Raw genomic sequence first — 22150 nt, 5'->3', positions numbered from 1 at the left:
ACCTTTCGGATGATTTTTGAAAATCCTGTACTTCCGGTTCCTTTGAGGTAGAAACGGATACAAACGATTCTCCTTCGAATGGCGTTGGCCGTTTTGCGATATCTCAGAAAGTACCTCTAGGGTGTTCTTTGAAGATTCTGCACTTCCGGTTCGTTTGAGGTACAAACGATTTGAGGAAAGGTACAAACGGGTACAAATGATTCTCTTTCGAATGGAGTTGGCAGTTTTGCGATATCTCAAAAATTGACGAAAGTACATCTTGGGTGATTTTTGAAAATGCTGTACTTCCGGCTCCTTTGAGATACAAACGACTTGAAGGGAGGTACAAGCAATTCTCTTTCGGATGGCGTTGGCAGTTTTCGGATATCTTATACTTGGCTTGCTGGCTATTTTCTTCTCTCCCCCTGTCTTTTTATTCTTTGAGGTACAAACGAAACAAAAACTGGTACAAACAGGTACAAACGAAGTACAATGGTACCGTATTGCGAATTTTTCTTTTTTTATCAAGTTGCTTGCCAGGTTCGCATCGGTCGAGTTACGTTGGCCAAATTTCGGAAGAGGAATTTCTCTCCGCGTCTCTCGGAGAGGAGAGGGAATCATGCGAAAGACTTATTTAGCCGAACCTGTCTTTTCCTGCCGGCTCGATTGGAAGCAGCGCTCTACAACTTTAGAATTTTCCTCTGCAGCACTAGATTACACAACCCCGTTGCCCTCTAGGAAGGAGAAAAGTGCAACTCGGTTCAACGGGAAGAAGCAGACCTTATGTTTCCATGTTCTGTGACCTGCACTGACGCTCCTAAATTTTAAGCGCCCTGCACTTTGTACAGAAGTTCAGCTAAAAGTGATTACATCTGTAAAAGCGCATCATGCTTGCATCGCGAAATTACAGGGTGCTCCAAACGTTCGAGTAGCCGAATAAAGCGAGCGCTTTTCCCATGTTTCAAGAGCGACTTCGCGCGATGATTACATTTCCACTCTCTGCCGGTAGCGGACGACTTCGATTCGATCTCCAGAAAATCGATCCTTTTCTGCTCGATTTGTGTACAAACCGATTCTTTTCAATGGAGAATCGAGTTTTCACAAGTAAATATTGATACATTTACTCATCAATGTTGTTTCGTTTAACCCTTTGTTGCACGTTTCTTTTTTTCTAATGAATATAATTTTGAGAAATTCGTTACTCGAGGATTTTTAAGGTCGCTGAATATAAATTCGGTGTGAAAAATACAAAATTCAAGATGGCGGGTCCAATATGGCTTTTTTCTAATGAATATAATTTTGAGAAATTTGTTACTCGAGCATTTTTAAGCTCGCTGAATACAAATTCGGTGTGAAAAATACGAAATTCAAGATGGCGGGTCCATATGGCGGACGATATTTTCTAAATCAGTCGAATTCGCTTGAAATTTGTTATTTAAGGCTTTTCGAAGTTGCTAATTACAAATTCGTTATCGAAAATTCGAAATGTCAAAGCTGTGACGGATATATACGGCAAGGTTTGGTTGACACCGGTCAGGTTGTCCAATTCTCAAGCGCGGTCAGCTTGTTTCATTTCTATAATTATGTTCGCCATATGAGATCCGTCATTTTGAATTTTATATTTTTCATACCGGATTCGTATTCAGCGACTTCGAAAACCCTCGAGTAACAAATTTCAAGCGAATTCAACTGATTTCGAAAATTCCGTCCGCCACTTTGAAGTTTGTCTTTTTCACACCAGATTCGAATTCAGCGACACCAAAAACCCCCCGATAATGATTTAAAATACGTTATTACTTAAAATTTCATGTAAACGAATTTATTATCTAAAAACGGCGTTGTGTTCAGTATACGCTTATTAATAACAAATTACTTATTTGAAATGACTCTCAAAAGTTGATGTCTCAGAGGAACAGTTTAGTAGTACAACAATACCAAATATGCTTAAGAAATATATGAAAAATTCAAATTACTGGGAAAACAAGCTTGGATGATAGGTGGCACTCTGGAAGGACCACTGTGCAGCAAAGAGTTAACGAAGGACTCAACTGGGGTCAACGTCGGATAGATTTCGATTTGTACAAAAATCGAAATTTGAAAAATCGCCTTTTGGAGGAAAAGGTTAACCCTCTGAAAACCGAATCGAGATCGCTCGTGGCTGCTCTCTGCCTCTCTCAGAATAAAAGTATCGCGACGAATCACGCGAGCCTCCGGGTCGTTTTGCCTCGCATTCGCTCGTACTTCGCTTCTGCTATCGAGATTTCCAGAGGCAGCGAGCGAAGTTTCGGGATCACATCCGTGCGGATTAAAGGCCGTTCCGCGCGCGCGTGGGAAGACATGGGAAAATTGCGTGCGGCGAGCGAGCGCGACGAAGGGGGGAGCGAGGGCGGGCACGGGGCTAGAAACAGAAGGGAACGACTAGTCGTTGGACGCTCCGTTGAAGCGCGGAGTAGAGAGCCGAGCCGACGAGCTGGCTCTGGAATCGAGGGTCTTACACGAGACGAGAGCGCGGCCATAACGATCGGGCGTTGAAGGAAGCGCCGGCGGAGGGAGCGGCAGAGAAGAGAGAGGCGGCGACGCGGGAAGGGGGGCTGAAAGAGACGAGCGCTCGAGGGTTGAGGGGCCCGTTATGCGACGTAATAACCTCGCGAAATTTCATTTCGAAAAACATCCGCGCGCGCGCGCGCGCGCGCCGGAAGAAGAGCGGCGAAGAAGCTCGCGCGCGCGCGAGTCGGCCGGCAGGAAGCGGCGAATCATGAAGCATCAATTAACGAGACGTAGTGTCCCCGGAATAATAAGAAACACCGAGACTTTGTGTCTCCCTCTCTCTCCCTCCCTCCCTCCCTTCCTCACTCCCACTAAAGGATCAACTCGTGGGCGTTGCGCTCGCGTGCGCGACGGTTGCCGCTCTTGAAAAATTGTCTAGAAAGTTAAAAGGCGTTCCTCGCGTTTAAACGTCTGCACATACACACCGCCTCCGGCCGTTGCCTGCGTGTGTGTTTGTGCGTGCGTGAAACAATTGACGCACGCGAGAGAGCGAGAGAGAGAGCGAGAGAGAGAGAGAGAGAGAGAGAGAGAGAGAGAGAGAGAGAGAGAGAGAACGAGTCGGCGAAATTTCATCGCGAGTCCGCGATATGAGAGAGAAGCACGCATTTACCTACATAAAACTTAAATTTACCGTGCAATTCACGCGCTCGCGCATCGAGCACACTCGGCGTATTGGATTTACCGCCGCTTGTGTGTGGTAATTAGGGGAACGTTAAATATACATGACAGCGACGAGATAACGTCACTATCGCGTCGTTTGCGTTTTTCTGCGTCTTTCTGCAAACAACGCTTCCACGCAAGTCGTGAGAGAGAAGAAGACGGAACGAGAAAGAGAGAAAGAGAGAGAGAGAGAGAGAGAGAGAGAGAGAGAGCTCTCTTCTTCTTCTTCTTCTCCTGCTTCCTTTGACGTCATAATTGAAAATAGCCGACGTAAGAGAGTAACCGGTGAACCTTGGCGTGACGTACGACGTAAACGATCAATTACCCGGAAAGGGGGGGGCGGCGAAGGAGAGTGTCGAGAGGAGCCTTTTGCGACCGCGAGCACGCTCCTGCGAGAGGCCGACGGTGGTCTTCCGGACGCGCCGCGTCCGTCTCTCGCGCTTCGCTTCGCGTCGTCTCGCGACCTAACGGGAGCATCAGCATCATCATCATCATCGGCCGAGAGGAAACCGCGGAGTCGAGTCGCGGGTGCCGATCAAAGAGCTCCGCGGCGCAGCGCGGCGAACGGCCGCCGCGCATTTGAATAGCCGCGCGCGAGCGAGCGGATGAGCGCGGGTGGCTTTTACCGGCGTTACTAGATCGTCCTGCCTGTTCCATTAAACGGAGAAATCCTCTCTCGCCGGCGACGGTGACCAACTTTCGTCGAGGCCGGGGATCAAAGCCGCCGAGATATCCTCCGCTTGCCTCGCGCAATCTCTCCTACGACGGCTCGCCGCTCGCCGGAGAGAATCCCCGCGCGCCTCTCGATTTTCGATGCGCGATCGATCGATCGATCGATCGATCGATCGGTCGATCGACCCGTCGACGTTGCCGAATTTCCGTCGACGGCGAAAAAACCACCTGGGCTCGTGTTGTACGACGCAGAAGGGGCAGGCGGCGGGAGGGGAAGGGGGCGCGAGGACACGGAGGGCGGAGGAGAATGGGACCCCGCATGAAAGCCACTGAAACAGGGTAGGGTAGGGGAGAGACAGGGGAGGGTAGCGCCAGTAGCGTAAGCTTGAGAATGTTGTCGGTGAATTTGACAGAGCAATCAGCATCATCGCGATCCTGCGCGTGAGTGTGTGTGTGTGTGTGTGTGTGTGTGTGTGTGTGTGTGTGTGTGTGTGTGTCCGATATTTCACGGCTTACTAATCCCGCGCAGCACACACGCTTCAAGGGCTCTCCGATCAGCTCGCGTGTGCGCGTTCGTGCGCGATCGGTGACGTCAATGTCGGGAGAAAGCGACGCGCTTTGGAACCCGTCGCCGTCGTCTCGCGACGAGAATACACACATGGACGGTACGCGAAGCGTCGGCACGCCGGGGGCAAAGAAACCCGACGTGGAGCACGGCGCCGAGAGGCGAGCCGCGGCTCAAAACACGGGAAATTAGCCGACGTGACCGCGTGGGGAGGATTCCTGATCCGACTCGCGAGCGATCGTCCTCCGGCGTGAGAACGGCGCCGAGAGAGCCGAGAGACAGGGAGAAAGAGAGAACGACGATATCGCGTCCGGTGCGGCTCCGGGTCGCGACGATGCGTCATCGAAATTCGACGTAGAGGCGACTTTCGCCGGCAGATGCGTGATAATGTGAGCCGCACCGCGGCGGTTCGTAATTTCGCGGCGGCCGTGCTTTTTGCACGGATCTCCGTCGACAAAGGAACCGGCCGATCCCCGGCCCGGCCCGCCCCCCTCTCGATTACGCCAATGGCCGACCCAGCGAGGCAGCACGGCCAGCCGGTTGCGCTGTTGCCAAGCGGAAACCGCAAACCGGCGGCATTTTCTTCTTCCATGAAGACACGAACAACGCGTTCCGCTCGCCTACTGTGTTACCTCCTCGTGCACGTAGGAGGAGGAGGAGGAGGAGGAGGCACCGGCAGAACGGAAGGGGGTCGGGATCGAAATACAATCAGATAGAGCAGTGTGATATAAAGAATGAAACGGAGACCACCGGTGCACAATGAGACGCAAGCGGGGAGGGAGAGAGAGAGAGAGAGAGAGAGAGAGAGAGAGAGAGAGAGGGGGAGGGAGGGAAAGAGCTGTGAGGACGCGAACGCGAATGTGTGGGATGTTCCCGAACGAATTTTAAACAGTTCTACGAGAGACAATTTTTTTCATTAGTCCGAAGTGATCTTTTTTCGCGAGAGTGTCTGCGAGTCGATGGCTTCCGCCGAGAGTAACGAGAGACCGAAAGTAACGGACTGCTCATAGACTGCGAATGCATGACGAAGCTCTCTCAACTCCTTCCCCCCTTCGCCTTCTGAGAAACTGGAGTTGAAATTTTATCACGAAGATGTGTAATGTTGGCACGACAATGAACTCCCAAACTGATCAAAGGATCTTGAATAAGAGTGCAGCAATGGCTGCCTATTTTTGTCGCCTTAATCATTAAGTATGTAAGAATGACCATCACGTTACAACGTAGAATAAAAGTGCCCCCTAAAGCTACAGTTTTAAGGTTCAGATCCCCATTTCCATGAACCTTTATATTTCTTTTTTTTTTATAAACTAATGGACCGTGTCAACGTCACGAGAGCGAGAATTCCCCAACTCTGTCGACGCTCTCAACAAGAATGAATTATTCACCACATTAATCGAGTCGTTTTGAGTGATTAAAATGAACGAGAAGCGAACAATGCAGTTACAGAATGAAAAATAAATTGAATTTATTGATTCTATGAAAAATTCATTATGTAAAACCGACGAAACACCGATACGTTCGCCTTGTAACATTTTTCGTTCGTTAAATATCCGTGTGTGTGTGTGTGTGTGTGTGTGCGTGTGCACGCGCGCACGTTAAAATTAATATTCAATATTAATTTATTTTTGCTCTCAAAGGAGTAGAAAGTCCGACTTCTAATTTACATGTTAATCGCGCATAAAGACTCCCTTTATGAGCAGCCTTTACATAACATTCTCTCGTGGCGCTGTCGGAGAAACCGGCACGTTTGCCTGAAAGTTCTCTCCGGAGAGAGCACCCCCCTAAGGTGTTCGCGGCGGAATTCGCGAAAGGCCGCTGCCGTTGTTTGGCAAACACAGTTATCGGTCGCCTCCGACAATGTACTAATGATCAATCGTACGTCTTACGACGCCTGAGATAATATCACGCCGATGATCCCGATAAATAGCAGATGAAAAAACACACGTTTGTCCGGTCATCGTTTTCGTTATCATCGCGAGCGACAACGGCGAGCGATAATGAAGATAATCAACAACGCTAATTGCGCGCCCAACAAACGCACGACGTTATTGGCGCTTAACCCTTTGTTGCACGTTTCTTTCTAACGAATATAATTTCGTGAAACTTGTTACTCGGGGATTTTTAGGATCGCTGAATACAAATCCGGTGTGAAAAATACGAAATTCAAAATGGCGGATCCAATACGGCGGACGAAATTTTCAAAATCAGTCGAATTCGCTTGAAATTTGTTATTTAAGGCTTCTCGAGGTTGCTAATTACAAATTCGTTATCGAAAATTCGAAATGTGCCAGAACTGTGACGGATATATACGGCAAGATTCGGTTGACACCGGTCAGGCTGTCCGGTTCTCAAACGCAGTCAGCTTGTTTCATTTCTATAATTATGTTCACCATATGAGATCAGTCATTTTGAACTTTGTATTTTTCACACGGGATTCGTATTCAACGACTTTAAAAGCCCCGAGTAACGAGTTTCAAGCGAATTCGCGACTGATTTTGAAAATTCCGTCCGCCATATTGGATCCGCCATTTTGAATATTGTATTTTTCACACCGGATTTGTATTCAGCGATTCCAAAAACCCCAAAATAATGATTTTGAAGTATATGTTATTGCTTAAAATTTCACGTAAACGAATTTATTCTCTAAAAACGACAGTTTTGTCCAGTGCATATGCTTATCAATAACAAATTACTTATTTGAAATGACTTTAAAAGTTGATGTATTAGTTGCAGGAACATTTTAGCAGTCCAATAAAATACCAAATATGTTAAAGAAACATGTGAAAAATTTAAATTATTGGAAAGACAAGCTTGGACGATAGATGGCACTCTGGGAGGACCACTGTGCAGCAAAGAGTTAAGCCCGTATCAGACTATGGATTGGGATTGAGTATTGGATGGAAATTTATCCAATCAGGGCTAAGTTTACTATATTTGAGATTATTTTCTTTTGTACAATTGGTCAAATTTCAACCCCAAATCTCAATCCCAATCCATAGTCTGATACGAGAGCTTTAAGCCTGTCCTCCTTCCCACACGCGCGGATAGGACATTAGGCGCTATTTACATGAGCGCGCAACAAAGCGGACGCCATCGGAGGCACACGTGACGATGCACGCGCGCTGGTCCGACGAATGTTGCATGTGGCGCGTTCGAATCGGCGGACACAATTATGCCACGAGCTAAAATTAAGCCGACACGTTTCGCGACGACTAGATAATATTAGCTGTACAAATGAATAATCCAAATTATTTTAAGCAGTTATGAAATCAATTTTAAATTGAATAGATTTTCCCGCTCTCTTGTGATTATGCAATGTTGACATATAGCTACTAAAAAGAACATATAGTTTGGCGAAAGGCCCAACATAACCTTCAAAAGTATTCAGTTCAGTACAGTCGAAAATGGCAACAGATAAGGTGCAAATCCGACACTGCATTCTTTACGAATTCCAACAAGGAAAAAATGCTGCAAGAGCGTGCGAATCGATTCGTTCCTTTCTCGGCGAAGATGTTGCATCGTACGATGTGCGCGCATTTTGGTTTAAGCGGTTTAAAAGCGGTAATTTCAGTCTAATCGATAAACAACGTCCTGGAGGCCCTCCGAAGTGCGATAATAATGATTTGGAACAACTGCTCGCTGAGAATTCGGCACACAAACACAAAAAGAGCTTGCAGAACAGTTGGGAGTAACGCAGCAAACGATTTCCAAACGCCTACATGAGATGGGAAAGATCCAGAAAGAAGGAAAATGAGTTCCGCATGAACTCACTGAAACCAACGAGAAAATCAACCAACGAGTGGCACAGCGTGTCTTTCTCTTCTCAATAAGCAGCGTCGAAAGCAGCTTTCTTGTGGAAAATCGTTACGGGCGATGAGAAATGGATATTCTATGACAATCCGAAACGCAGAAAGTCATGGGTAAATCCCGGCGAGTCATCAAAATCGCTTCGGAAAGAAGGTTCTTCTCTGCATTTGGTGGGATATCAAGGGCGTGCTTTATTACGAGTTGTTGGAACCGCGTGAAACAGTTACTGCGGACTGCGGACCAACGTCAATTAATCTGCTTGAGTCAAGAATTGGAACGAAAACGCCCGTATACTGGCAAAGGAGAACCAGGAGTCCAGTGAAATTGTTGCATGACAACGCCAGGCCACACATTGCTTCCAATACAAAAGACCCCATAATGAGTCTTGGCTGGGACGTCTTGCAGCATTCGGCGTATTCACCAGACATTGCTCCATCTGATTATCACTTGTCCCGGTCGATGCAACACGCCTTGTCCGATACGCAAAATCCAATCAGTGGATAAGATCCGAAAATGGCTTGACGACTTTATCGTGTCCAAAGACGTAACATTTTTCCGAGATGGAATTCACCAGTTGCCCGAAAGATGGCTTAAAGTTAGAGAAAGCAACGGCGAATACTTTGATTGAACAATTTAATTTACTTTCTTTTAAAATAAACCTTGAACGTAGCTGAAAACATTGGATTATTCATTTGTACACCTTAATAGGTGCATAAATTCAACCGCCTACAAATATAGTCGAATTAACTGAACGCTTCGCTTCGGGGGGACGCTCGCTCCATGGATCTTTCGTCGCATGCACGCTCGTATTCTAGGTACACGCACCGCCTTTGAACTTGAAAATCGAAGCGCGATTCGAACAAAAATTGCGGCCGTTAATATTATTATTAAAACGCACGACATTATTATTAAAACGCACGCCCGATATCGGCCAATGCGTGAGATATCGGCAGATACGGCGCGTATAAATATCTTAATTAGTCTGTTTTTTGTTTTAACGGATTTTCATATTGGCTTTCGCGTTGGCCTCCGGCCATATCGAGAGAAAGAGAGAGAATGTGCGCGTATGTGTGTACGCGCGCGTAAATCTCTTGATTACTCTTTTGAATGACCTTTTGTATCGGCGAACGCCGTACGGCCAACGTGTATTACCGGCTGTATAAATCTTTCGATTATTATTTTCCTTCCCTCGAGGATTTTCCCACTAATCTGACATTACCGGCGCCGGATTCGTGACTAAAGTTGGCGTGCGTTCGCCGCCGTATCGTCTCGCGAGCCGGCTTTACCTCAGCACGCATTAAGGTGCGTATACACCGAGCGAACAAATAACGAGCGGACATCGAACGCGAATGTGCGGACGCCCGCACCATTCACATTTGTTTACAGTCTTTACTTCGTCTTCTACAATTAGTCAGTCTGTAATTGTTGCGTGTGCCAATTCCATTTAATGATAATCCCAATAATTTTTATTCGCGTAATTAAAAAAATCAATAACGGAGGTGAACACAGCTGAAGTAAATAAATAGAAACAAATGTGATAAAATAAATAAAGGAGGAATATATTATTGTAAAATCGATGGTAAATAAATATAATTGTATCTTTGCGTGCTGTCGAACATTTCGGCAAATTTTTCCCGTATTTTCCGCCCCTTTTTTCCCTTTATTTTATTACGATAAAATGGATCTCTCGGATTCCGCGGTAATTCCATCTCGCTGTAAGCTTTTATAAAAATTACTGTGACTTCCTCAATTTGTTTCATTTTTGTCCCACTTTTATGTGTAACGATTACACGCGCACCGCAGACAAATCACCTTCTATCAGCAATCTTTGACAAACCGCGTCATGAACGAGTCAACGAGCCAGTCGGACGTTCTGCTCGTACTGATAGACTCGATCTCGAGTCGATTTTCCAAAGATCGATCGGTCCTTTCCTGTTCGAACTGTTTTGCACGAACCGATTCTTTCGAACGTTGACTCAGTTGAATTCTTCATTGAACGAAACAACATTGATGAATATATCAGCGAACTGAAACTCGATTCTCCATTGAAAAAACGCGGAAAAGGATCGATTTAAGAAAAAATCGACTCTCTCGGGGGAGAAAGATCGATTTCTCGAAGGATCAAGTCGAGGATCGTCTATTGCTAGTTTTCGACAAGGCGTACGTATTTTCCGGATCATAATAGCAGCTGCGGTCAAATTCGGTGTTCGCTCAGTGTGAACACTCACCTTTCGCTTTACTGAATCGCTCGTTTCGGACAAACACACGTACGAGTCCGTACGCTCGCGCGTTTCATTTACCCCCCTCCCCTCTCTCTCTCTCTCTCTCTTTCTCTCTCTTTCTCTTTCGCGGCTTGCATACGCGACTAACGCACACGAAACACGTAGAATTTTGTAGGAAGCGATTAGAATTTCAGCCGCGTAAAACCGCCGCCAGACTTCCTCGTGCACGCCCGTTTTCCACGCGAACGAGGTCATGTTACGAGGGACACTGCTCTGTTGTCGGGCTCATAATGAACGATTTCCTTGATATCGGCTGCGTTGTAAAACGAGAAAAAAGAGCGAGATAGAGAGAGAGAGAGAGAGAGAGAAAGGCAAGCAAAGAGAGAGAGAGAGAGAGAGAAACGAGAAAAAGAAACACACGTCGGCGCGTACGCGTTGCCGATAACTGCAACGGCGGTCAGTCGGAGGCGCAGCGCGACGAGATTAAGCTCAAACGGCGAGCGCAGTTTCCCTAATAAAAATGCGGGATGATGCGGGTTTACAGACGAGAAAGAGAGACGGATAGAGGGGAGAGAGAAGGAGAGAAAAACAAAGGGAGCGAAAGACAGCGCGCGTTACAATGACGATAAAACTTGCTGGAGCGGTAACCGCTGTTATATTAATAGCGACGCGTCGGACAACAGCCGCTGTTTTAATAGAAATATGAAATATCACGGCGCGGGGGGGAGACGGAGAAAAGAGAATCGTATGGAAGAGACGGGATTGGATCGCGCAAGGGCACAATAGAAGGACCGTGGTTCTCAAATGCGACGTCGACGTTTCGATCCGATTCGGCCGCGAGATTTCAGCTCGTCGAAATTGAGCGAATTTCACGCGAGGAGCCCGGAACTTCCTTTATCTCGGCTAAGACACGTCCGGCTCGTTTGTTATCGCGTCAACTTCAACGGCGGTACGCCGTTCGTCCGCATAGTATAAGGGCGCATTCACACCTAGGCAGAGTAGCAGGAGAGCAGAAATCAATCAGAAATCGCGCTGATAGTCTGATTGATAGAGAGAGAGAGAGAGAGAGAGAGAGAGAGAGAGAGAGAGAGAGAATCGATCAATGCGAGTTCTGATTGGTTTCTGCTTTACTGCTTTTTTGCCCAGGTGTGAACGCTCCCTTAGTCGATGGCCGAGTGCAAGAGTAGCGCGAAGTACTTTCATTTGTAATCTTTTAATCGAGCCTTTCGGAATGATTTTCTTTATTTATTGAAAAATTATACACGTTGGTAGTACTTTATTATAAAACACGTGTATATTACATATTATTACGTTTTATAAATAAAATATTTTCCTTCCAAAGATAATGAGAATAATTTTGAAAGCTCAATCAAGAAATTATGTTACTGATTATATTACCGACACAACCGTGATAAATACGTACATAAACATAGGCCGAGTAAACATAAATATAAATATAAACAAACACACAGTAAATGTACAGGGTGTTCGAGATCTTTTGGAAACGAAAAATTGTGAGGATTAATCAGATCAAACTGAGAAGAAAAATCCTTCACCATTTTGCAAACAGGTACGCAAATTTTCAAGTTATCGATTCAAAGAGCTTGTAGATATATGGTCGTCTTTAATCACTAATAACTTAATAACTATTGCGATTTTCGCAAAATGCTACTTGACTTTTCTTTTCATGTCAGTTTGATCTGATTAATCCTCACAATTTTTTCGTTTCAGAGGATCCCGGACACCCTGTGTAAACACTACAAGTGAACATCAAGAAGTCAAAGATCAAACCTAAAAGCGAAGCTTAGTGAAACGTGATAAATCTCGAAACGCGGAACTACACACGAATCAACGTTACATTGTTTACAAGCCGCGACAGTAGCAGTTGTAGTTGCGCATTCGACGGCCGTCGACTGCAATCGACGATCGACGAGGTTAATCTTCGGCCGAATCACGCCGTCGCACAGTGCGGCCAGATGGCATTCTTTGGTTCAAAATTCTCTAGAGACCTGAATTTCCAACCCATCATCGGCACCAATGGATGAGGTTGATCCTGAATAAATTCCGAAAAGATCTGTCTTGCCAAAATTAAAAAAAAATTCTTTTTTCGAATTACTAGCCCCAAAAGAGGAAAAACCATCGTTAAACGCGAGAAATTTGTGAAATACTCATTATTCGACACTTATTTCTATCTAAGAGCGTATTCAGCGGATTGAAACTACGAAAGCAATCAACAGACACCTCGAGATTGATCGATCTTGAAGCAGAAACCCGTTAACCCAAAACTCACATATCCAAAATACAAAAACATCAAATATAGACCCGTTAAGCACAAAACCGAGAGATTTTGAGTCTTAAGCCCATCAACCTAGGAATCTATCAATCTGAGAACTTTTTAGCTGAGCTGATGAGCTTTGAAATTCGGAGTTTTCTAAAAGGTGATTGCAAGTTCTGGAGTCTCGTATTTAGTATCCATAGGCTCGAACCGATTGAGGTCGAATCCAAGACACTGTGAACGATAAACTTTCAAGACAAACCCTAAACCCATGGACCCTGAACCGATAATTTTTTCAAAATTTCGGCTGGACAGATCTCTTTGGAATTTATTCAGGATTATCCTCATTGGTGTCGATGATCGGTGGGAAATTCAGGTCTCTAGAGAATTTTCAACCAAACAATGTCATCTGGCCCCCCCCCCACTGTGCGCCGACGCGCCATTTTACTCGACCGTTTCGCTCGTCCTGCGACTCCGCTCGACAGTTCAGCCCGCACACCTCCTTTTATCCGAGCCCACACGCGGTGTGGACGCGCAATGTTGCAGGGAAATGACAGAATAGCCGTGCGCACACGCGCGTGCGTGCATGGACGCTCGGAGCCGGACGACGGCAACGCAGAAACGCACCACCGTGAACAGCACACGTCCGGATGTTCCCGACTCGGACTTTCATCTGCATAAATTTGCAACCGCGTCGCCGCTCGGCAGACTACGACATTCTTCTCGTTACGATTCGATTTGCGTGCTGCCGGTCGCACGTGTAAACATACACACGCCGCTCTCTCTCTTTCTCTCTCTCTCTCTCTCTCTCTCTTTCTCTCCGGCGGACAATACAGCAGGAAGTTTCGCAAAAACGAAACTCCCCCGGGGCACAATGGAGGCTCGGAGTCCTTTTTTCCGGCAGGTGCGCGCCGCACGGTCAGCTCCGCCGCGTAATTAACGCCGCGCGGAAATTCCGCCGAACGACGCGGCGCCGTCGGCTCGGGGCGAAATTTTCCTTGCGCGCGATTTACTCGGCGGAAAAATTCCATTTGGAAGATTCGACGTGCGTGTGGAACACGCGACTGATTATTCGCGTCGATCGAATGCGGCGTGGAGAAAACGCCACGGCTCCGGCCGAGTCGAAATTCTGATCCCACTTTCGACCTTCACTTAAACGCTCGTTTCAGGCTCCGATGCCTATCGCGCCGTTCTATTGGACCTGTAGCTTCGCCGAGAGACCTCGAAACCTGCGAAATGGGAAAACTGCGCGTCTTCCGCCATTTGCAGGCGCTGCGTAGGACTTCCGTTTGTCCTTAACTCTTTAACGCCTACTGGTAACTATAGTTACCAGAAATGCATTTAAGAATCCATAACTTAGTCAGAAAAAGAGATATTTTCGTTTGCACCACGGTAAAGGTAAATTCTTCTTCTAAAAAATGGTATGTAGATTCGGTTTAGTCTGTTTTAGCTCAGTTTTAATGATAACATGTTTTGTCAAATCCCAAGTAGGCATAGTTAGCATCGTTACTGACATCTAGAAGTGCACTGTAAATGAATAAATTGGTATCTGTTATAATTTTATACATTTGGAAGCTTTCTCAGATGCAAAATGTGAAACTAAAAGAATACAGAAATTCAAAATGGCTAATCCAATATGGTGGACAAGAAAATCAAGAAATCAATTTATTTGTATGAAACCTGGTGACCTACAGTTTTTTATGCAGTGAAAAATGAAGGGACGATTGACTGTCTAAATAGTGATCTATAAGATATTCTTCTGAAATAGTAAGCTTGACGCTCTGAATGATAAAACTTCACCCACAAATATATTGGGTTGGCAACTAAGTGATTGCGGATTTTGTCGACAGATGGATTTACACTTTCTTTTGTTTCGTTAACGTGTTCAAAGTACCTAACCTATATTTTTTTCTTATTGTTTGGACTTCTACCTTTCATTTAGTACAAAAATTATATCGATTAGTTCTTTAGTTTTGTTTTTATCCCAATTTAAAATGGAAGAGCAAGACGTGCACTTCGGACATATTTTATTGTATTATTTCCGAAAAGGCAAGAACGCATCGCAAGCACACAAGAAGTTATGTGCCGTATATGGGAATGAAGCCTTGAAAGAAAGGCAGTGTCAAAATTGGTTTGCCAGATTTCGTTCTGGTGATTTTTCATTGAAAAATGCTCAACGATCTGGCCGTCCAGTTGAAGTCGATGAGACCCATATCAAGGCCATTATCGATTCAGATCGTCATAGCACAACACGTGATATTGCAGAGAAGCTCAATGTATCGCATACATGCATTGAAAAAAATTTAAAAAAGCAAATTAAAAATTTTGAATTTTCATTCTTATTTAAAATCCGCAATCACTTGGTTGCCAACCCAATAGTAAAGTTTCAGCTGAAATATGTCAAGCTGACTATCAGAGTTATGTCGTATAGATTACCCTTCATTTTTCTCTATATAGGTTGCTCATTTCGTATATGCTTTTAGGATCCAAGTCATATTTACCAATAAATAAAAAACAAACGATAAAAAAAACCAATATAAAATTCTATTTTTTTTCGTTATCACTACTTATAGTCTCAGTTCAAAAGAGACTAACTCAAATTTTATTCTTGAAACATTTATAAAAGTCGGACGTTTTAAAAGAGTCGGGAGTTAAAGGGTTAAACGAAATCTCCGTTGATTCTCCGGAATCTATAAATGTCGGAGACAGGCCGAGTCGAAATTTTGGTCGCACTTTCCATTTTAACGCACGATACACTATTATTTTTTTACACTATTGTTATAATTTCATTTTATTTTATTTCATTCCATTAATATTTTATTAATCTCAATTCTATTTAATTCGCCGCGAGGGGTCCTCCTAGAAAGTCCCACGAAACTGCACGAGCGTCTTCCGCCATTTCAAGGCGTCGCGTAGGACTTCGGTTTCTCTCGAAACGAAATCTCTCCTCCGGAATCTATGAACAGTCGGCAAGCAGGACTAAAATCTCGACTCGGGCGTCCAGCTGTCACGGAAGGATCACACAGGCGAGCCTCTCCTCCTGATTCCCAGGCAGGAAGGAAAAGCGGACTCCCGATACGACGTTAATCTTCTATCGCACTCAAGGCGGTCTGGAGTTTCCTGCGCGGATTAGATCACCGCCGACGACGACGACGTGCTTGCACGCCCAGACCGGATACATGAAACACTTACAACACCAGGACGCCGTCGCCGAGAGTTGTTTTGGCGAGCGCACGGCGCGCGCGGCGAGTCGCTCGTGAAACAAAATCGCCTACGAGGCGGCGGCGATCGCGATTACAGTTACACGAGAGCTGGATTTACGTTTCGCCGTTGGAATCTTCGCGAAGGATACCTTCCTTCCCCCCCCTCCTTCTCACCCCCTCTCTCGGCCTCCTCGGCTGATATGTTTGTCGCACTACACGCACGACGTGCTACGGAGTGCTCTCGAGAGTTTGACGCCCGAGACGACTTTGAGAAGCCTTATCTACAATGTGCTCCTTGCTCTCTGTTTCTCTCTCTTTATCTCTTTTCACTTGACACATTAACGCATGCGGCTGTACTTCGCCGCGGACTTACGCGTCTTAGCGAGCGTTTTTTTCCGTGAATTTCGCGGAAGTTTGGTCATTCGGTAAAATCGCAATAAATCGATAACTACTTCGTTTTTCCCAACGAAACTTTTCTTATTTTACACTTGAATATACGCTCTACGATTACTTAAAAAAAAGAAAAAAAGAAACAACATTTTTTTTAATAAGTAAATATAGAATAGTGAACTAAAAATGAAAGGAAAATGGACAATTTTTAATTTTACTATTTATTCAAAAAGAAAGTAACTCGACAAACTAAACTTCTAGAAGGAAACAATGGAAATCGTCGCCTGACAACACAAACACCATACACACTTACAATGCCCATCGTATTTATACGATACTCGCTCTCCAGCACAAATCTACTAAATACGTACTTTTACCTGACCCGCGCTCTAGTGACAGACTGCAAAAAACGTAAAAGTACGTTTCCCGCAATGTGTTAAACCTTATGTCTTAAGATAGAAAAAGGCAAAGAATATAGGAAACACAGGAAGCAGCAGAAGCATATTGTAGATCAGGGCTTGAGGGCGGCCGACGGATCCGGAAAGGGTCGAAGCGCGCGGGCTCCGATGACTCCTTCGTCCACCCCCCCCGGCCCCCTGTGATGTACGCGACCATTATCTCGCAATGAGACTCCCAGAGGACGCTCCGGCGAATAGTTTCGTTTCGATAGATCGCGAGGCGAAAAAAGCCGACGCGAGATGGAGGCCGATTCCTCCCGCCGGTGACCTCGAGAAGCCAATCGGCGATTTTACAATGCCTTGGCCTCTCGCGCCCGCGAGCGAACGGGCCAGAGAGAGAGAGAGAGAGAGAGAGAGAGAGAGAGATTGAGGGGGAAAGAGAGAAAGATGAGAGAGAGGGGGGGCGAGAGACGCGCAAGCAAGCGCGTTGTTGCCACGTATCTCATCAAGCTGGACCATCCAAATACGCTTCTCCGGGGCTCCGGCGCTGCCCCCCTGCCGCCCCGGGCCCTTAAGGCGATCCGAACGATATGGGCATATCTCTTTAAAGCGAGTCGCGCCAGTGGTGCTCACAGCCGATCGATAGAGACGCCTCGGCCGCCGACGTCAGCCGGCGCGGGGCGCGCGCGGTTTACGCGTGCGCTCTCGCGGATTATGTAAACCGCCGATGCGTAATCAGTGTAAACAGTGCACAATCCGCGCGGGGAGGCGCGGAGGGAGGGGTGGAGCGGGAAGGAGGCTCTTACGACGGCTGCACTTTCCTCGCCTTTCATTCGCAGCGGCCGGATATCTCACTCGCAGGAACGAGACTCGGTCGATCTCGTGAGGTTTCTAATCTGGGAAGCAGCCGCGCGCTGAGATGTATAGGTTAGACCGTTTCACGCGCGTACACACACACACACACACACACGTATGCGAGCGCGCATACGAATATCCCGAGAAATATCATCGCGTGTTGTGTACCTATCCGCGATAGCGCGCATCCAGCGCAGCGCCGCCGAACATCGAGCGATGAATCCGAGCGATTACCGCGCGGCCGGGAGTAGTAACAGGCGATATTACGTGGAAAAGAAGGATAAGAAGAAAGGACTCGCGACCGAGGCTATCTCTCTCTCTCTCTCTCTCTCTCTCTCTCTCGAGGAGTCCGGGTATCCTCTCCTCCGCAGCGCGCCGCGCCGGCTCGATCAGGTGTGTCGGCTGAAACCTGTCGTTGCCTCGCTCCTTCCTCCTTGCCTTTGTGAGCGAGACAGGTGGTTACGCAGGACCCAGCGCTTTCGACTCCTCCCGCAGGAGGAGGAACCGGCAGGAGAAGGAGCAGCGGGGGGAAGCGAAGAAACACGCATGTCGCGCAAGGGGAGATCGAGAAAGGGAGATCTCGGCGAGAATTCGACTTTTCCAGAGGGAGAGACCGTCGTTGCCGAACCTCCTCTGTGCAGGATCTTCATTCTTCCGCCGAGGAATACCTCCCGTGGAGGCGAGGATCTCTCGCAGGAGCACTTCCTCCGCGCACTTGCGCGAAAGCTCCGCTCTTCGCAGCCGCGAGAAGCTTTTAAGAGCCGGCAATTCTGCTTTCCCGAGCGAGACGCCTCCGGCTCGTTCGACGTCGCGTTAATTCGACCAGTTCTCTCCCCCCCCCCCTCAGCAGCAGCAGCTTAAAAGCTGAAGACGCGCACTGAGGAACAAAGACTTCTCTGGGCTAAATGACGCGCGCACTTGATGTTTATGTAGTATTTATTTTTATACGCATTTGTTTGTCACAGGTTTTTGCGCTTCAATTGTGCTTCATCGCGCTATTGTTTGCTTTTAGGAAATTTGTAATTTCTATTTATGATTTTGTCAAACATTTATATACAAGTTGATACTGCGACTTAATTTTTGCCTTTCCTCTTTCCTTTCTTATTGCTTTATTTTATAACTGTAAACCTACTCGTTTTAAATAGCGTATATCACAGGGCCTTTTTTCCCTGCATATATATTAATAATAATAAAATATAATTATATTAATATAATTATAATATAATTATATTAATATTATTATTAATATAATTATATATATATATACTATATATACTATATAATTATATTAATATTATTAATAATAAAGTAATAATAATTTGGCACAACGCGGAATGGGCGACCTCGACTCGACTCTCAGCAAATCGATCTTTCCAAGTCGAATCTTTTCTGCTCGACTTTCGTACAAGCCGCTTCTTTCAATGGAGAATCGATCCTCCGTTCGCTCATACACTTATTCATCAATGTTTAGTCTGCTCGTTTTAAAAAAATAAAAAATGTAGTTATCTCACTCTGATTGATTGCAGCAGTTCAGCAGTGCAGCTAAAAAAACAGACCAGTCATTTCGCTTAACGAAGAATTGCATCGGGGTCGACATTTGAAAGAATCGATTCGGAAGATCGATTCTTGGAAGGAAACGATCGATTTTCTGTAAATCGAGGCGACATCGCCGGCGTCTCGCTGCCGCGGAATAAGCGGCCTCGTTATCGCCCGCGCGAGTCGCGGATGAGTCACGACTTCGTAACCGAGTCGTCGTAAGCTCCACTTTTTGCGACGAGACTTCGTTACTTTCCAGGCGCTCTGGGAACTATCGTCGCGATCGCGAAACAGGGCCGAAAGAGCTCGAGCTGTTCCCGCCGCTTATAGCCGCACTTTCCGAACTGTCTCGCGATATCTTTCCCCCTCGTCCTTCCCCGCCCGCCTAAAAAGTCTAACGTATACCCCGGCTTCTACATCCGGACGATGCGCGACGCGCAACGATTGCAAAGAATGAAGCTTTCGAGAAGACAAAAAGGATCGGCGGAATCGACGCGCGTTTAGATCGAAGGAAACAGGATTTCCGCCGCTCACGAGGCAAAGTCGATTCCAAGAAGCGGAACTCCCGTCCTTCGTTGTCCAGCCGATTTTCCTCCGTGCGCCTGCTCGAAAGAGGCTGCTCTTTGAGGCCGCGCCGAATTTTCGCTTCTAATGCCCGTTTCTACCAACTCGGTGGTCGATTCAGCCGGCCGGCTGTTCCATCGGAATTGGCCAATCGCGCATTTGTCAATCCTGATTGACGACAGATGCGATCAAGTCGGTTCCGTTGGAACTTAACCGGCTGGTTAAGTTAACGGAGCTTGATAGAGTCGGAAGCTCCGCTTCTGTCCACCGAAACACGCTCGACCGACCTCTCCTCACCTCTCCTCTCCTCTCCTATCTCGCCTCGCGGAGAGGGGCTCGTGAGAAACTCGGCGAAAAGCGCCGAAAAGATGTCCGCCCGATAAGAACGCGGTGGGACACGTCAGCGACGGCGGGACTTTTGACGAGCGCGAGCGCGCGCATGCGCGCGACGCAATCGGCTTGCGAAAACACGATTCGATTCGCGATGAAATCAGAAGCGAGAACGATTACGTGGATTTTCGCGTAACACGCGCGCGCGGGCTTTCCTACACGTAGCAGTCGCAAAAATGTTGCGCCAGATGCACGCATGCGCGCCGCGAGATCCCAAGTGCACTGACCTCTTGGCCGCCATGCGAGAGGCGACTTGTGTGTAGTAGGAAAGTGATAGTTGCGAATACGCGCGGCGAGTTCGATTCTAATGCGCTCGCGAGCGAGCGCTTTATTGCTTCCCTTTAAGCCGCGCTATCGACTTCCGCCGCCCGGCGCGATTTTCTCGCGCGCGACGACCGCGATGCGTTCGCGCAGCCCTTCTCGTCTCTCGAAATTCACGCTGCAGGAATGTGTGTGTGTGTGTGTCTGTGTGTATGTGTAATCGATGCAGTCGATCACACGTAATCGATCTTGCAACTCGCGACAGAAAAGTGCGTGCGCACTCGAATAAGGGTCGGTTGTTCCAACTTCTTGGTAAGTTAATTGATAGTCAAGTCATATGTTTGTCTTTGTTTCTCCTTCAACTTAGACCAAGACACACATATGATTTGACTTACCGAGGAATCGCCGAGGAACAACCTGCCCTGAAAAGTTGCTTCTGATGTTATTAGTTCGCAACAGCTATCGAACTGCCCCGAAATGCATTCCGGTTCCCGGCGAGTTTGATACTTCAATCACGGATATCAAATTAGAAAAAGAAAGAAAGTTCCTTCTGCTCTCCTTCTCGCTTAGAACATATACGTTTGATAACTCCCTCGAGGAGGAGAGAATCGATTCTCCTCCCGAGTACGCGATAATAAGCTTTCATGAAGGCCGCGACGAGCATGTCCCAAAACATGAGGAAAGCGTTCCTCCGAGGTGTCACTCCAATGAAGAAAGCTAAAGCGAGCAAAGCCGCTTTCCACAGCGGTCGAATAAATTTGCCCTACACACGCACGCAGTGCGTTTAATCAGCAGCCGGTCGGCCGTCCGGAAGGAAGCCAAGTTCGCCGCGGGGGCGAACGTCGCAGCTCCTACGAGAGCATCGAGCGAATTACGAGAGCGCGACAGCCGGACCGGCCGGCCGGCGGCGAAGAAACGATAGAAAGAGAAGCAAAACAGAAAGGCACGAAATCAGAGCCGGTAGTTTCCGAGCGGTCGCCAGGTGGCGGCACGTGCCGGCTCGCCAACCGAAAGGCGCTGCGAGCAGCAGCACCGGCCGACGACGTGCTCGGCGAGCACACGCGGAGTAGAATTCGCGAATGACAAGAGAAATCCGCTGTCGCCGAGGCGGACCCCCGACGGTGCTCGTCGACGACGCGTCTCGCCGACGCCGTACCGCGCGTGATTCTCCGCGTAAAAACGCGACTACTCACATGCTGTCGTCGGTGCTGCTCCGCCGATGTCATGCCGCAACCGCCGTCCGCCAACCGTCCTGGCGCGGGACTCGACCTCAGCTGGACTCCGGAGCCCCGGACGTCGCCGTTGGCCGCGTCGTCGGTGACGGGACACGCACTCGCACACAGACACACGCACTCCCGGCGCCGCGGCGCGACGCGCACGTCGCGCTACGTCGCCTCGGCGGCCGCGGAAACGCGCGCGGGAACGGCTCGCCGAGCGCGCGACAGCGCACGGCATGGCGACCGCGCCACCGACTCCGCTGTGCACGGCTTGCGCTTTAAACGCTACGTCACGTCGGCGGAGCGCGCGCCCATTGGCTGCCGCCGCGGCGGCCGGCCAATCAGCCGCCGGCCGGCGGGCGAGCGCGGGAAGGCCGAGCGCGGCGAGGCTACTACGCGCGTCGCCAAGTAGAGCGGAGGCCCGAAAATTGCGCGATTCGACTCACCGATGCTCGTCGACGGCCGCGCGAGACGACGACGAACTGCTGACGGGTCGGCGATCAGGCCGAGAGTTCTCGCCGGTCTTCGGCTACCGAGAGCAAGCTCCTGTTCCCGTCTCGACCGTCGCGCGCGGCTTAATTTTGCGGTAGCCATGTTCCGTTCAATGGA

The 22150-nt window shown here is 47.7% G+C and overlaps 1 protein-coding gene across 2 annotated transcripts in view; it reads right to left on the bottom strand.

Annotated features, from left to right (window-relative positions):
- Positions 1-21798, bottom strand: part of Ipk1 (Inositol phosphate kinase 1) — a 185428-nt gene extending 163630 nt beyond the window's left edge. For both annotated transcript variants that reach the window (XM_019845350.2, XM_025305652.1), the window contains exon 1: positions 21518-21798. In XM_019845350.2, the coding sequence (XP_019700909.1) occupies positions 21518-21550 (33 nt within the window). In that variant the 5' untranslated portion in view covers positions 21551-21798. The remainder of the gene's footprint in view (positions 1-21517) is intronic.
- Between the last annotated feature and the right edge of the window lie 352 nt (positions 21799-22150).

The sequence above is a fragment of the Harpegnathos saltator genome, unplaced genomic scaffold (assembly GCF_003227715.2).
Source record: "Harpegnathos saltator strain DR-91 unplaced genomic scaffold, Hsal_v8.6 scaffold708, whole genome shotgun sequence".
Lineage (NCBI taxonomy): Eukaryota > Metazoa > Arthropoda > Insecta > Hymenoptera > Formicidae > Harpegnathos > Harpegnathos saltator.
This window is presented reverse-complemented; position numbering and strand designations above follow the sequence as displayed.